Here is a 16,661-nt window from a genome sequence, read left to right on the forward strand (position 1 = left end):
TTTCCTGGTTCCATCACTTGGCAAATAGAAGACACCTCCCGCTTGAACCAGGCATGTACTCCCGCCATCAACTGCCACACGATCGCTGTGCAGCAAGAAATGAGGCACATGTGTGACATCTTTGTGTGGGCCTTCGATGTGAGCATGCCAGCTTCTAGTGGCCAGCCAGATCAATGGACTCACATGATTGCCCAAAAGATACACATGCTGGTGCTGCCATACTGTCATGTGAAATTAATGGCAGCATCTGGTGTTGCCAGTGTAGGTGGAGTATTTAGCAGCCAATTTATTTCAGTTGATGTCTACTCACTCACTACTTCGGATGTACTCCCTCCGTTCCAAAATAAGGGAGTACTGTACAAGCCGAACTGAAATCCCGCACAGTACACTACCTAAACACTAGAGCTTAAAAAACTTAAATAAACGCAGCGCAACGCGAATTTCACCTAATCATCCGCAACCTAGCAAACCAGGGAGGATAGCGCGAGTAAATCAAGGTATTCCCGCCCAAATCACGCCGCAAGGCACGCCGGCGCAACCGGTCAGGCAAAAGAGGAGGAGGGCGACCCGCACCGAGGTTCATGGCGTTGAGGGCCTTGGGGCGGTCGAGGGTGATGACGGCGACGCCGTTGGGGAAGACGCGACCCTTCACGAACTCCTCCGCGGCGGCGGCGGCCATGGCGACGAAGCGGCGGCCGAGGCGGAGGGGGACGAGGCTAGGGCTCGGGGCTAGGGTTTGGGAGGAGGAGGAGGAGAAGGCAGCGGTAGAGACCGGGATGCGAGAGAGCAGAGCTCGCATAGCGACGTGACCGAAGGTGAAGTGCTGGGCGACAGGTGGACACTGACTAAGTGGTTTGCTCAAAATGCCGTTGTTTAGAAACAGAGATTGAGAGAAAGAAAGGATCGAGAGAATAAGTGATTGTTTGATGATTGAGTTGGGTATTTATACGTCCCCAACAGATGCATACAAAGGTCGGTTTACAAGGATCACGCCCTCCCGAAGGGACGTAGCGTTTGAACAAAAATAACTACTTATAATTAGTTTATACTCCCACCGTCCAGAAATACTTGTCGTAGAAATTGATGAAAATGAATGCATCTAGAACAAAAATACATCTAGATACATCCATCTCCCCGACAAGTATTTCCGGACGGAGAGAGTACTAAGATGTAAGCTAATCTAATAACTGCCTAGGTAGCTTAGGATCTAAGCTAATTTATTCCTAACACTTCTCATTGGACGACGTTATTTCTTGAAAATATCTTGTATAATATTTGAATCTTCTAGTGACGGGGGATAGACCCTAGGTAGCCTCATCCACACCTCAACAATTTTTAAGACATCGGGGCTAGTCAAGCCCTTCAACCTGACTGGTCGCAAGGTCGGCCCACGGGGTCGGCTGGTGCCAACAGGCCGCCTCCTAGAAGGCGGCGAGGGCATGGGCCGACTCCTACCAGGCGGCCCCTCGCCCCCTCAAAGTTCGCACCCACCTGCTACGACAAGACAAGGCGTGGCAACAGTGCAACCTGCCACCCCCAAATCCAGGATGGAACGTGGCCACAGTGCAGACGTACCAAGCGGGAAACCCTCGCCTGATGCGACACTGTAATCACGCGGCCCATGACGTCGCCTACGCCAGACAGGGCCATGCTCCCACGACGGGCGGTCGGTGTGGCCCGCAGACGGAGAGCCCACCTGTCCGCGTATCACCGAAAGGCGGCAAGGCCAGGGCAAGCGGCCACAAGGGGAGGCCGACTCCTAGCATACGGCCGTCCCTCCCGTTGGAGTCTGTGCGCCATTAACCAGAAGTGACGGGGTGTGGCTACAACAATCGCCCGCCAGGCGGTGGTACTGTAGCCGTACGCCCCCCGACCAAGCTACCGTCATCAGAGGTGAGGCTACAGTGCGGCATAGTCCTCCTGGCCCGCAGGCGGCGTGTGGCACCCCGGTTTAGAAAAACCGGAACGCCCCGTATTCCAGCCCAGAGATCAAGGAGAAGTCTCTGGAATACGGCACTGCTTGACATAGAACAAATCAGCTCTTATTACAAGAATAATAATACACGGGTCTGATGTTACAAAGAATCACATCAGCACGGCGACACTACGCCTGCGATACTACACTTGCTCTATGCTAGCAGCGGAACAACTCGAAACAGCAAAAATCTTCTAGCAGCGGAACAACGATGAAGGTAGTGAAACTCCACTCCGCAGGGACTCTGGCAGGGACACGATCTAGCTCGCACGAACGGAAACCACGACAAGCAATCAAGCAATCACAGCATCACCTGCAATCTTGCATGACACGCCAGGTCAGCACATTGAATGTACTTGCAAGCTCACAACAACCAAAAACATCAAGGTAAGACAACAACATAGCATTAAGCAGGTTAATTAAATTAACAGCTACCATGATACAACAGCAACTACTAAGCATGATGTGAAACTACTACAATAATGATAAATCACCATCTCAGATCTCCATAACCATATCTCTCTTGGATAACTGCCAAGCAATATACCATCTCGATCACCTCATGATCAAAACCAACCGGTGATCTTTCTGGCGATCACAACCATGACCAACACTTGGTCTCAAACGGTGATCTTTTCGGCGATCACTACCATGACCAACACTTGGTCTCAAACGGTGATCTTTCCGGCGATCACTACCATGACCAACACTTGGTCCCTAACATCATCATCAACATCCGGCCAACCTGTACTACTCAAAATATCAACATATAAATCACTTATAAGTCATTCCATCATGTGAGTGTTGATCAAACGGTGTGACCTAGTACGAACCCATGGCCATGACCGAGGACGCGGCTATCGATAGTTTAAACAAACACACTCTGCAGAGGTAGCGCACTTTAACCACACCACGGAACCCATGGCCTCGCACTCCCATTCGGGTGGACCAACGGCGTTCCGACAAAACCGATCTACTACCATGATACTCTCCCGGCCACTCCGACTCACTCCCCACCGGGCTAGTCCTGGGTGGCCCCGTGCCTACCAAAGACCCCACCGGCCACTGTCATGGCCAAAACAATAAACCGTCCCAAACGGGGACAACCCGGGTACAACAACAACAGCGGGCACACAAGGCTTATGTCCGCCTACCTGATTAGGGTAGCGCGCGCCCATAACCTTCCCTCTTTGGAGGCACCGGCGAGAGACATGACAATAGCATCCCATTAGGGCCTTCCCACAAAGGCAAATGTGGTTGCATTGGTGAAAGCCCAGTTCGGTGGCACCTGACCAACTTAATGATGGAATTTATCCCCAAAAATATAACTGTGGTAACTGATACTCCGATATCAACTATCAAACTATAATCCAAGTCATAGCAATATCCAAAAAATAATCTGAGCATAATATCATCATACCAAAATACTCCGAGGATAGCATAACACTACTATCATGATGAGTCCTAAAACAATAATCCTACTACTCCAATAACCAGAACAAAGCTATCCAGCTAAGATCCACACGTGAAAGTGCAACTATCCCTAGGTGGTTTTGGTAGTTCATAACAACATATAGCTCATTGAGCTAATGCTATTCCAAGACTATTATTTCAGGAAAGCTCAATGAATGGCATGGCATGGATGATGAAAGTGGATCCCTCAAAATACTAAGGACAAAGGATTGGCTCAAACTCAATAGCTCAAGACTCTTCATTTTATATTTTAGTGATCCAAGATCACATTGAGTCTATAGGAAAAGCCAATACTATCAAGGAGGGATGAGGTGTTGCTTAATGAGCCTCTTGCTTCATGTGCTTAGTGATATGCTCCAAAAACCCTCAATTACTTTCTCACTTCCACAAATGACCTAAACCCAAAGCCAAAATCGGTCACACCGATTCTTCCTATCCGACGCCACCGATTTCAAATGTCATAGCCACTGCCACAAACCCTAGGAAAATCGGTTCTACCGATAGGGATCTCGGTCTCACCGAGATGGGATTGTAATCTCTCTGTTTCCCTTCGTAACGTTTCGGTCAAACCGAAGTGAGCAAACGGTCCCACCGAGATTGCAATGTAAACTCTCTATTTCCCTTTTGTAACATTTCGGTCTCACCAAAAAGAGCAAATCGGTCCCACCGAGTTTACCTGACCAACTCTCTGGAAAGCTTATTACCAAAATCGGTCTCACCAAGTTTGTGTAATCGGTCTTACCGAGATTACGTTATGCCCTAACCCTAACCGAATCGGTCTCACCGAGTTGCATGTCAGTCCCACCGAAAATCACTAACGGTCACTAGGTTTACTAAATCGGTCCGACCAAGTCTGTTGAATCGGTCCCACCGAGTTTGGTAAATTGTGTGTAACGGTTAGATTTTGTGTGGAGGCTATATATACCCCTTCACCTCCTCTTCATTCGTGGAGAGAGCCATCAGACTAAACCTACACTTCCAACTTACCATTTCTGAGAAAGAACTACCTACTCATGTGTTGAGGCCAAGATATTCCATTCCTACCATATGAATCTTGATCTCTAGCCTTTCCCAAGTTGCTTTCCACTCAAATCTTCTTTCCACCAGATCCAAATCCTATGAGAAAGAGTTGAATGTTGGGGAGACTATCATTTGAAGCACAAAAGCAAGGAGTTCATCATCAACGCACCATTTGTTACTTCTTGGAGAGTGGTGTCTCCTAGATTGGCTAGGTGTCACTTGGGAGCCTCCGACAAGATTATGGAGTTGAACCAAGGAGTTTGTAAGGGCAAGGAGATCGCCTACTTCATGAAGATCTACCGCTAGTGAGGCAAGTCCTTCGTGGGCGACGACCATGGTGGGATAGACAAGGTTGCTTCTTCGTGGACCCTTCTTGTGTGGAGCCCTCCGTGGACTCGCGCAACCGTTACCCTTCGTGGGTTGAAGTCTCCATCAACGTGGATGTACGATAGCACCACCTATCGGAACCACGCCAAAAACATCCGTGTCTCCAATTGCATTTGAATCCTCCAAACCCTTCCCTTTACTTTCTTGCAAGTTGCATGCTTTAATTTCCGCTGCCTATATACTTTTTGCATGCTTGCTTGAATAGTGTGATGATTGCTTGACTTGCCCTAAGATAACTAAAATCTACCAAACTCTAAAATTGGGAAAAGGTTAACTTTTTAATTGGTCAAGTAGTCTAATCACCCCCCCTCTAGACATACTTCAAGGTCCTACAAGTGGTATCAGAGCTTTGGTCTCCATTTGCTTTGATTTCCATAGCTTTTGGTGGTCATAGCCTTGGTTTCACAACCTACGAGAGTATGGCGTCTAGCGAGGGAAATTATCACCGTAGAGGTCTTCACTTTGATGGTACTAAATTTGCTAGTTGGAAGCATAAGATGAAAATGCATATTCTTGGACATAACCCCGCCGTTTGGGCTATTATTTGTATTGGCTTGCAAGGTGAATTCTTTGATGGGAGAGAGCCGAACCGTGAAGCTAATGCGGAAGAATTGAAGATGCTGCAATACAACGCTCAAGCTTGTGATATCATCTTCAACGGATTGTGCCTCGAAGAATTCAACAAAATCAGCCGTCTTGAGAATGCAAAAGAAATTTGGGACACTTTGATTGATATGCACGAAGGTACCGAATCCGTCAAGGAATCCAAGTTGGATGTGCTCCAAAGTCAGCTTGACAAGTTCAAAATGCAGGATGGTGAAGGTGTCGCTGAAATGTACTCTAGGCTTGCTCTGATTACAAATGAGATTGTCGGCTTAGGGAGTGAAGAGATGACCGACAGATTCATCATCAAGAAGATCCTAAGAGCATTGGATGGAAAGTATGATACCATGTGCACATTGATCCAAATGATGCCAAACTACAAAGATCTCAAGCCAACGGAAGTCATTGGAAGGATTGTTGCTCATGAGATGTCACTCAAGGATAAGGAGGAACTTCACAACAAGTCAAGTGGTGCTTACAAAGCCTCAAGTGAAACCCCCACATCATCAAGTGAGAAACAAACCTTCAATGAAGAATTGAGCTTAATGGTGAAGAACTTCAACAAATTCTACAAGAGTAGAAGCAAAGAAAGAAGCTCCAAGTCAAGGTCTTACCATGACAAAAGATCTTCTAGTCAAGAGCGCAATTGCTACAATTGTGGGAGGCCTGGACACTATTCCAATGAGTGTACAGCACCCTACAAAAGAAGAGAAGATTCTCCAAAAAGAAGAAGCAAAAGAGAAGAATCACCACCAAGAGAGAGGAGGAGTAGAGATGATCGTTATGAACGAAGAACCTCACGGAGAAGCAAAGATTCGGAAAGGAAGGACAAGTCATCAAGGAGCTACACAAAACGAAGACATCAAGCTCATGTTGGTGAATGGGTTTCCGGCTCCGACTCCGACAAACACTCCGAGAGAAGGTATCACTCTGACTTCGAATATACTCAAGATGAAGGTGTTGCCGGTCTAGCACTTGTGTCAACCAACTCCTACAACATATTTGATTCACCAAATGAAGGAATTGGAAGATGCTTCATGGACAAAGGTCCAAAGGTAACACATCCTGAGTATGTTGATTTCAATAGTGATGAAGATGGCTTGCTTGTGGATGATGATTTACTTGTTGACAACTCTAGTGATGAATACTATGATGAAACGTCAATTAATCATGCTAAACAAGATAAAACAAATGACAATGATAAGGAGAAGATTGAGCTTCTAACTAAAGAACTAAACACTCTTAAGTTGGCTCATGAAACTATCTTCGAATATCATCGAGAACTTTTAAGGGCTCATGAGAAGTTACGCTTTGAAAAGCTCAATCTTGAGCAAGAGCATGAGTTCTTAAAAGCAATTAATGATGATCTCCGTAAGAAGAGTTCTTCTTACATTGCCAAGCGTTTACTCCTATCTACTTACATACCTCAAGTCAAGTCTAGTAACAAGTACACTGGGATAAAGTGCGAGAGACTCGCGGAACGAATCACTGGAAATCTTTCTCTCTCAGAGGGGCTGAATAAGGGCAAGGGCATAATGGTCATTTTCAGAATGTTAACACATAGTGAAAGTGATTCCATCAGAACGAGCTCGACGAAACGAAGAAGTGGGCTTTGGAATCACCTGATTTGGAGCTACGGTTAAAAAGATATAGTTGTTTTTCTGTCAGGGACCTATCTGTAAAGAAAATATTTACAGACTGGGCCAAAACAGAAAAATGGAAAGCGTATTCTGGGAACTACGCTTCCACTTATCCATGTCAGCATGGACAGGCCAACGCGGGGCTGACTCCTGTGAGGCTGACAGGTGGGGCCCGCACACCTCTCTCTCCCCTCCCTCTCCTCCTTCTTCTCCAGCTCGACGCCGCGCAGGGGAGGCCCGAGGCCGAGCGCCCCGACGATGACTGTCGGTGATATGGGCCACCATCCGCTGCGGTGGACCACCGGCGTGTTCGGGAGATGGGGCCGCGTCAGATGGGCCATGCCACGGACGCCGGAGACCACAGGAAGGGGCAGGGCGTCGGCCACGGCGGATAGAGGCGTCGGACGCCAGCGGGGCTCGCGGCCAACAGCCATCGGGGAAGTAGGAGAAGAGCGGAGGGGCTTGGGTGGGCTACGGGAGCTGCTCTGGTGGCGGCTAGGAGGAGGGGAAGGGCTCGGGTCAGCCAAAGTTAGCCGAGGCTGTGCGGCGGCCATGGCGGCGATGGCGGGGCAGAGAAGCTTCTCGAGCTTGTTTGGGTGGTCGGGGAGGTAGCTAGGAGTGCGACAAGGTGGGTGGTGAGCTCGGACGAGGCCGGGGATGGCTATTTATAGGCGCGGGGCGAGGAGGCCGAGCTGGCACCGCCGCAGACGCGTGTTCGGCACCGCGGACGCGTGCTCCCACGCTCAAGCTCGGGGGAAGGCGACGGGGAGACGCAGAGAGGAGCCCAACGGGCAGAGGAGGCCAGGGAGCACGGGGATAAAGACGATGGCGATGAACTGAGCCAAACGCCATTGTACGTCCGTGGGCATGCGGCAGTTTGCGTCGGTGAGGAAGCTGCCGGAGGGGGAGAGGGGTCCATTGGAACGGCGACGATGGGATGCAGCCACTGGACATGCTCACAAGATCTAAGGCGGTGAGGGGGAGTGGTGCCGAAGCACAAACAATGCTCTGGTCACGCCACAACGCACAGGCATGCCAGCTGCGCGGTCACCACACGACATGGCACAGGGAGGGCTGTAGAGGATGGCAAACTATGTCTGGGAGTTAGTCCTTCCAGGGTGGAGCATTTATGAGGCATTGGCTTGATCTAAGGCACTGTGGTTGGGTTGGAATGGAGCTCTGAAGTTTACTGCAGTAAACTTAGCGGTGCACTGGTGATCAATAGGAATTTTCTTGAAGCCAAATAAGTTCTCTCGGGTGTTTAGGCTAGGAAGGACTACAGTCCTAGGGAGTTTGAGGTGAAATGGACCAAGAATGAATATAGTTGCTTCACAACTGCATTTTTGGTCCAGAAATGAAGATCATGATGATGCTCTCACATAGAGTAGTAACTTGGGATAAGATTGGGCAAAGCTTGATTATTTGGACATATGAAGATGTTGTAAAAAGCTCATGCCAAATGGACAAGCCAAAATGGCACTTGCTTCACAAACATCATTTCTGTTCAGAAACTTGAAATAATTTTGGTGATCAAATGGCTCATTTAAATGTTGCCAAATTTGGTGGAGTGATATTTTATGGGTATAAGAATGATCTGGTAATTTATCTGGATTTTTGAAGCAATATAAAATACACTTGCTTCACAACCTGAAAACATTGCCAGAACCAAAGATTTGCTCATGTGCTCTCATAGATGACTGGATGGGACTGAAAATGGGTAGAGGGGGTTAATATGAGCACATTAAGGATTGTGAAAAAATTCAAATCATTTGGATACTCCTAGCTAGTACTTCCTTCACAAAGCCTTCTTTCTGACAAAAACTTTGAAAATTCACTGAGGAAGATTGGCTAGGCAAATAAATTTGAACTTGTGCATGAGGCAATTATTTGGACATATAAGCATGCCCAAAAAGGTTGGGATCCACTAGGAAAAATATAAATGACACTTCCTTCACAATGTGCCATTTAGGGCAGAATAGAAAAAGGAATATTGGGGAATTATTTTTGAACTAGCCAAGGCAATGTTTGGGCATATTTGAGCTATATATGACCCAAAGGAATTATGAGAACTAATTGGGAATTTTTGGATGGACAAAAATATAGGTTGATTCACAACCTAGGGCAGATAGGGTTATTCCTTTAATGAAAAAGGAATTTTCCCTAGAAAAGAATTTTAGGGTTTGGTCAAGGAGTGAAGTGACATGATCTTGGCAAGGTTTTGAGAATGATGAGCCACTTGGGAGGGGAATGAGGATGATTTCCCAGGTGGCAAGGCCACAGAACCACTCCAAAAAGAAAAACAGAGCAAAAACCAAATAAATCAAAAGAAAAAGAAAATGGCCAAAAACTAGGCTGTTACAAACCTCCCCCCTTAAAGAAATCTCGTCCTCGAGATTTGGTTGCTCAGGGAACAAGTATGACTTGAGGACACCGTTTCCAACTCGGGTATCCTTTTCCTTTATTTATTGTTCCCACAAGAATTTCAGATGATCAACTTACCTTGTTCTGGGGTGGTTTGATTCACCTTTCCACAAATTCTGACGGGTCTTTGCTCATATACCAAATCATTTTGCTGACGCAAATTTTCTCATATCTACGGTGATGTCCACTGGATCTGAGCATAAATTTTCTTTTGGTCATGAAACCTTTTTCCTCTGTCATGGGGTTGCTTCAAATAAATGCAGGCCTTCTGGTTTCAATAAATGCTGAGAATTATCATGGCCATCTTCTGGCGGGATCGGACTGCTCACAGGTGGCACTGATTTATCTTGATTTATTTCTTTGGCTCGAGCATGAGATATGTACCAAAGATTTGACTGCCTTCTGTCGTGAGCAATATAATGAAATAGGGATTTATAGCTGTGTCATACCTCAAATACTTATCTTGAGACTGGCCTGACAGAGGGCTGGGACAAATGCTTTTCCTGACAGACTGACCATGTACTTGATTCTGTCGGTGAGTATACCGGGTCTGAGCTGATTGTTCGGCTTTTGATTTTTCTCATGTGGTCGATATACCCATATGTGGTAATAGGCTGTGAGATGCTTTCATGCTGCCGCTGAAGTCAAACTGTGGAGCTTGCAAAGAAATCTTGGTTCTGACAGAACAGACTTGGATATTCCATGCTAACCGTGTAAAGCGGGTCAGCGGGATATGAAAAATCCTTGTAAATAGAGTAGGCCGCTGAGAGTATGTCGTTGTGGATCCATATGGAATTATGGCCTCCAACTGACTTGGGTATCCGGACCCTAATGGTCATGCAAAAATCATCATACCCTTGTTGTCAGTCTCATCCTTTTTACGGTCATGGTTTTCTTTGTTAGGAGACCTTACTAAAATAACTTGGCCACACCTGTCCTTGATTCTTCGTATGACCATGGACGTGATTAGTGCAATATTTTTGACATTATTCCTTGTGCTTGGGTTCCGCACGTATATGACATATACTCAGGGCTTGTAACCGTACAGAGCTTGTTGTTGAGGCCAATCATACAAGAGGGTGACAAGAGTTCATATATCACCTTGTCAGTTGCGGGAATAATGACCTTGATGACCATCATCAAGACTGTTGATTCTGTGATATCATCTCCAGATCTTATCGCTCCTTGCATCACATCAGATGTATCTCTGCTTATTTTCCTTTACCTGACTGGGGAGGTTGTGGAATTCTTACTTTTCTTAGGTATATCTGCTGGATCACTGTCGCATCTCATATGGGTGACTGATATGACTGGGGATGCATGCTCTCCATATATAAGAAGAATATGCCACCAAACACTTGACCCTTGAGGTAGGCATATGTTTTGACAAAATTGTTCTTCTGACCAAAAATATTGCTGATCTGATTCTTGAGCGGTGCTGCCATATATTGGCAACTCATCATATAATCTCTAAGGACGGTGTAATAGTATGATACTGGCGCAGACTGAATGGCTTACGAGAGAAGCCATCCGAGTAGCTTGCTGAGGAAGACTTGTTAACTTTTGCTCAAATCTTTTGTTTGGGTATCATGCAGAAGAAGGCTTTATAGCTTACATACGAAGCTTGTCCTGAGTACTGTGCTGGAGAAGCCTGAGTTCTGTACTTGAGAAGCTTCTCCTCGGGTTTGCTTGTTGAGAAAATTTCATTTCCGTCTGTCAGAAGCCTTTACTAAGGTGTCTTGCTGAGAAAGACCGGGTATCGTGGGCCGGAAATTGTTCACATATCATGCTGAGGAAAATTGAGGAGCCTTGTATCATAAATTTCTCCCGATAGCGTTTGGAAGAATACTGGGTTTCTTATATCCAAAACTTCATACTGATATGCAGACTGAAATCCATACACACGCCCATAATATTCCGAGGCAGATTATTTGCATGAGAAAAATGGTTTGACTGTCTTCCTTGAGCATATCACATTCTGACTTTATTTTGGATGGTAACATATTTCAAGCATCATGCATTGATGAGCCAAAACTTGTATATGATCCATACCTCTGTCTGAAAATATATCATTGGCCTTGCAACTGACTTGTCTTTCTGCTGGCTGGATCATAACTGTTGTGAGGATTTGCACTGATGTAGACTCGATGCTGATAGTCAATCCAATACACCATTGGTATTCTGAGCAGATGTTAATGCCATAATGCAGTTTACTAGGTAGACCATAATGTTTAGCTGATCTTCTTCCAAATATTTGAAATCCTTATTGCTTCTTCAAGTCCGGTGTCGGGGATGAGCAACTCGTTATAGGGAAAAAATAATGTAACACCGGGGCCCAAAAAGAAAGAAGCAAAAGAAAACTCAACTAAACAAAAGCACACAACAACGATCAGTTCACACACAACCAATGTCACATATTACTACTAGTCACACAATATGCATGCCTACTTAAGCACACAAATCTCGCGGGATCTCCGGTTCTACAATCTAGCATGCTGTGACGATGTGCACGAGGACGAATAAAGGTGTGGAAGAATTGGTGTAAACAGCGCTACACTAAGTGCTAGCTTAGCCAGGTGGCAACCTGAACTAGCTCGGAGGCGAGGACACACTCGGTAATCATGTAGTGGGACACAAAGGTCGTAACCACATTATTATCAAGCGGACAGAAAAAGATCCGTACTCGTCCAAGAAATAGGATAGCGGGGAAAAATTGAGGCTGCTGACATTGCCCCTTTCTTGATAACTAAGATCATTAAGGGTTGCCAACACAACAAAATAAAAGAACGATCCGGGATAGAAGCATGTCCATCACCAAAACGATAGACAAGACTGAAAGAAATACATCGGCGCGATACTTGAGCACCATTTTTGCAAACAGTGTAGGGATCACTTGGCATCACTCTGCTGGGACAGAAATGACACCAAACACCGAAAGAAAAAGGAACTAGAGAAATGCAGAGGCTGAGCTGTAGTGGATCTGAACCGATGCCAACTACACTCACCAGATAAACCGTTAGAATCAAATAATAAGGCTATATGCATGCTACGCAACAAACAAATGCAGCAACCAAATGCAACAAACAAGCCAGACTCTATACTACCGATTTCTACCGCTCGCGCTGACTAGGGCATCCTACAGCCAGACCTCCTCTGATACCAAGCCATGTGGCACCCCGGCTCAGAGAAACCAGAACGCCCCGTATTCCAGCCTAGAGATCGAGGAGAAGTCTATGGAATACGACACGCTTGACATAGAACAAATCAGCTCTTATTACAAGAATAATAATACACGGGTCTGATGTTACAAAGAATTACATCATCATGACGACACTACGCCTGCGATACTACACTTGCTCTATGCTAGCAGCAGAATAGCTCGAAGCGGCGGAAATCTTCTAGCAGTGGAGCAACAACGAAGGTAGTGAAACTCCACTCCGCAGGGACTCTGGCTGGGACATGATCTAGCTCGCATGAACGGAAACCACGACAAGCAATCAAGCAATCACGACATCACCTGCAATCTGGCATGACACGCCAGGTTAGTATATTGGATGTACCTGCAAGCTCACAACAACCAAAAACATCAAGGTAAGACAACAACATAGCATTAAGCAGGTTAATTAAATTAACAGCTACCATGATACAACAGCAACTACTAAGCATGATGTGAAACTACTACAATACTCATAAATCACCATCTCAGATGTCCATAACCATATCTCTCTTGGCTAACCGGCCAAGCAATATACCATCTCGATCACCTCGTGATCAAAACCAACCGGTGATATTTCCGGTGATCACAACCATGACCAACACTTGGTCTCAAACGGTGATCTTTCCGGCGATCACTACCATGACCAACACTTGGTTTCAAACGGTGATCTTTCCGGCGATCACTACCATCACCAACACTTGGTCCCCAACATCATCATCAACATCCGGCCAACCTGTACTACTCAAAATATCAACATATAAATCACTTATAAGTCATTCCATCATGTGAGTGTTAATCAAACGGTGTGACCTAGTATGAACCCATGGCCATGACCAAGGACGCGGCTATCGATAGTTTAAACAAACACACTCTGCAGAGGTAGCGCACTTTACCCACACCACGGAACCCATGGCCTCACACTCCCATTCGGTGGACCAACGGCGTTCCGACAAAACCGATCTACTGCCATGACACTCTCCCGGCCACTCCGACTCACTCCCCACCGGGCTAGTCCTGGGTGTCCCCGTGTCTACCAAAGACACCAACGGCCACCGTCGTGGCCAAAACAATAAACTGTCCCAAACGGGGACAACCCGGGTACAACAACAACAACGGGCACACAAGGCTTATGTCCGCCTACCTGATCAGGGTAGCGCGCGCCCATAACCTTCCCTCGTTGGAGGCACCGGCAAGAGACACGACAATAGCATTGCATTAGGGCCTTCCCATAAAGGCAAATGTGGTTGCACTGGTGAAAGCCCGGTTTGGTGGCACCTGACCAACTTAATGATGGGATTTATCCCCAAAAATATAACTGTGATAACTGATACTCCGATATCAACTATCAAACTATAATCCGAGTCATAGCAATATCCGAAAAAATAATCTGAGCATAATATCATCATACTGAAATACTCCGAGGATAGCTTAACACTACTATCATGATGAGTCCGAAAACAATAATCCTACTACTCCAATAACCATAACAAAGCTATCCAGCTAAGATCCACACGTAAGCATCATCTCCGAAATTAATACTCCAAGCAACAGAACATCGACTAGCATCATGAAAATAATCATACTAACCACTAATAATCCAAAGGTAGCATGACATCCAAAGTAATTCTCCAAAATATAATAACAGATATCATCATGAAAACAATCATAATATCAACCACTAATACTCCAATGGCAACATGCTACTCATCAACTACAAACATAACTCCTAGTAATCCAAAGAATAGCATGGCATCAACAAGATCAAAATAATACTCTGAGAAAATGCCATGCATAGATCACAAGTAGCTAAAACAATATTTTAAACAAGTTCAAATAATTTAAACCATGTTACTGCATTGCAATCATGCAAATGGAGGGTGTGGCTTGCCTGGGGTGGAAGAAATCACCAGGATAAAGTGCGAGAGACTCGCGGATTGAATCGCCGGAAATCTTTCTCTCTCAAAGGGGCTGAATAAGGGCAAGGGCATAATGGTCATTTTCAGAATGTTAACACATAGTGAAAGTGATTCCATCAGAACGAGCTCGACGAAACAATGAAGTGGGCTTTGGAATCACCTCATTTGGAGCTATGGTTAAAAAGATATAGTTGTTTTTCTGCCAGGGACTTATCTGTAAAGAAAATATTTACAGGCTGGGCCAAAACAGAAAAACGGAAAGCGTATTATGGGAACTACGCTTCCACTTATCCATGTCAGCGTGGAAAAATCAACGTGGGGCCGGATCCTGTGAGGCTGACAGGTGGGGCCCGCGCACCTCTCTCTCTCCTCCCTCTCCTCCTTCTTCTCCAGCTCGACGCCGCGCAGGGGAGGCCCGAGGCAGAGCGCTTCGGCGATGACTATAGGCGATATGGGCCACCATCCGTGCGCTCGGACCACCACGTGTTCGGGAGATGGGGGCGCGTCGGATGGGCCATGCCATGGACGTCGGAGACGACAGGAAGGGGCGGGGCGTCAGCCGCGGCAGACAGAGGCATCGGACGCCGGTGGGGTGATGACCCGCAAGTATACGAGATAGTTGTAGCCCCTTTCGATAAGTAAAAGTGTCGAACCCAACGAGGAGCTAAAGGTAGAACAAATACTCTCTCAAGTCCTATCTTCCACTGATACGACTCTACGCACGCTTGACGTTCGCTTTAACTAGAACAAGTATGAAACTAGAAGTACTTTGTAGGTGTTGTTCGATAGGTTTGCAAGATAATAAAGAACACGTAAATAAAAACTAGGGGCTGTTTAGATAAAGATGCAATAAAGTAAATAAATCGAGTGTGGAAAAGTGGTGGTAGGAGTTGTGAAATTGTCCCTAGGAAATTGACTACGTTACTAGACCGGTAATCACTATTGCAATTCTATTTGAGGGAGAGGCATAAGCTAACATACTTTATCTACTCGGATCATATGTACTTATGATTGGAACTCTAGGAAGCATCCGCAACTACTAAAGATTCATCAAGGTAAAACCCAACAATAGCATTAAAACATCAAGTCCCCTTTATCCCATACGCAAACAACCTACTTACTCGGGTCTGTGCTTCTGTCACTCACGCCACCCCATAAGGAAATCATAAACATATTGCAAACCCTACGGCGGGAATCCCTCATGCTTGCGCGACACGGAGGGCACCATAGGACAACACCAATAATAAAACATGCAACTCAAACCAAGCATAGCAATTCATCAATCACCGATAGGACAACGAAAATCTACTCAGACATCATAGGATGGCAACACATCATTGGAAAATAATATGAAGCATAAAGAACCATGTTCAAGTAGAGGGTACAACGGGTTGCGGGAGAGTGGACCGCTGGATATAGAAGGGGGAAGGTGATGGAGACGTTGGTGGAGATGATGGAGGTGTTGGTGTAGATCGTGGTGATGATGATGGCCCCCGGCAACACTCCGGCGCCACCGGAAGACAGGGGGGAGAGGCCTCCTTCTTCTTCTTCTTCCTTGACCTCCTCCCTAGATGGGAGAAGGGTTTCCCCTCTGGTTCTTGGCTCCCATGGCGTGGGAGGGGCGAGAACCCCTCCGAGATTGGATCTATCTCTCTGTTTCTGCATTCTGTAATTCTGCCCTGGCACCATTTCCTTTATATCTGGAGATCCGTAACTCCAATTGGATTGAAACCTTTGCCTAGATCGTTTTCCAAAAATTAGCTTTCTTGCGGCCAAAGAAGGGCATCAACCGCCTTACGGGTGGCCAACGAGGGTGGGGGGCGCGCCCACTTTAAGTGGGCGTGGGCCCCTATCTCGTGGCCACCTTGGGCATCGTCTCGCGTTGATTCTTCCTCCCAAAAATCACGAATATTCCAAAATACTTCTCCGTCCGTTTTTATCCCGTTTGGACTCCGTTTGATATGGGTTTCTGCGAAATATAAAACATGCAACAGACAAGAACTGGCACT

At 46.2% G+C, this 16,661-nt stretch overlaps 1 protein-coding gene across 3 annotated transcripts in view; it reads right to left on the minus strand.

The window, feature by feature from the left end:
- The window catches only part of LOC119336763 (3-hydroxyisobutyryl-CoA hydrolase-like protein 3, mitochondrial), a 7,606-nt gene extending 6,734 nt beyond the window's left edge, over nt 1–872 (minus strand). The window contains exon 1 of one of the 3 annotated variants that reach the window (XM_037608842.1): nt 574–872. In XM_037608842.1, the coding sequence (XP_037464739.1) occupies nt 574–799 (226 nt within the window). In that variant the 5' untranslated portion in view covers nt 800–872. The remainder of the gene's footprint in view (nt 1–573) is intronic. The other 2 variants (XM_037608840.1, XM_037608839.1) reach the window with 2 other exon arrangements.
- Nucleotides 873–16,661: the final 15,789 nt, after the last annotated feature.

The sequence above is a fragment of the Triticum dicoccoides genome, chromosome 7B, assembly GCF_002162155.2.
Source record: "Triticum dicoccoides isolate Atlit2015 ecotype Zavitan chromosome 7B, WEW_v2.0, whole genome shotgun sequence".
NCBI lineage: Eukaryota > Viridiplantae > Streptophyta > Magnoliopsida > Poales > Poaceae > Triticum > Triticum dicoccoides.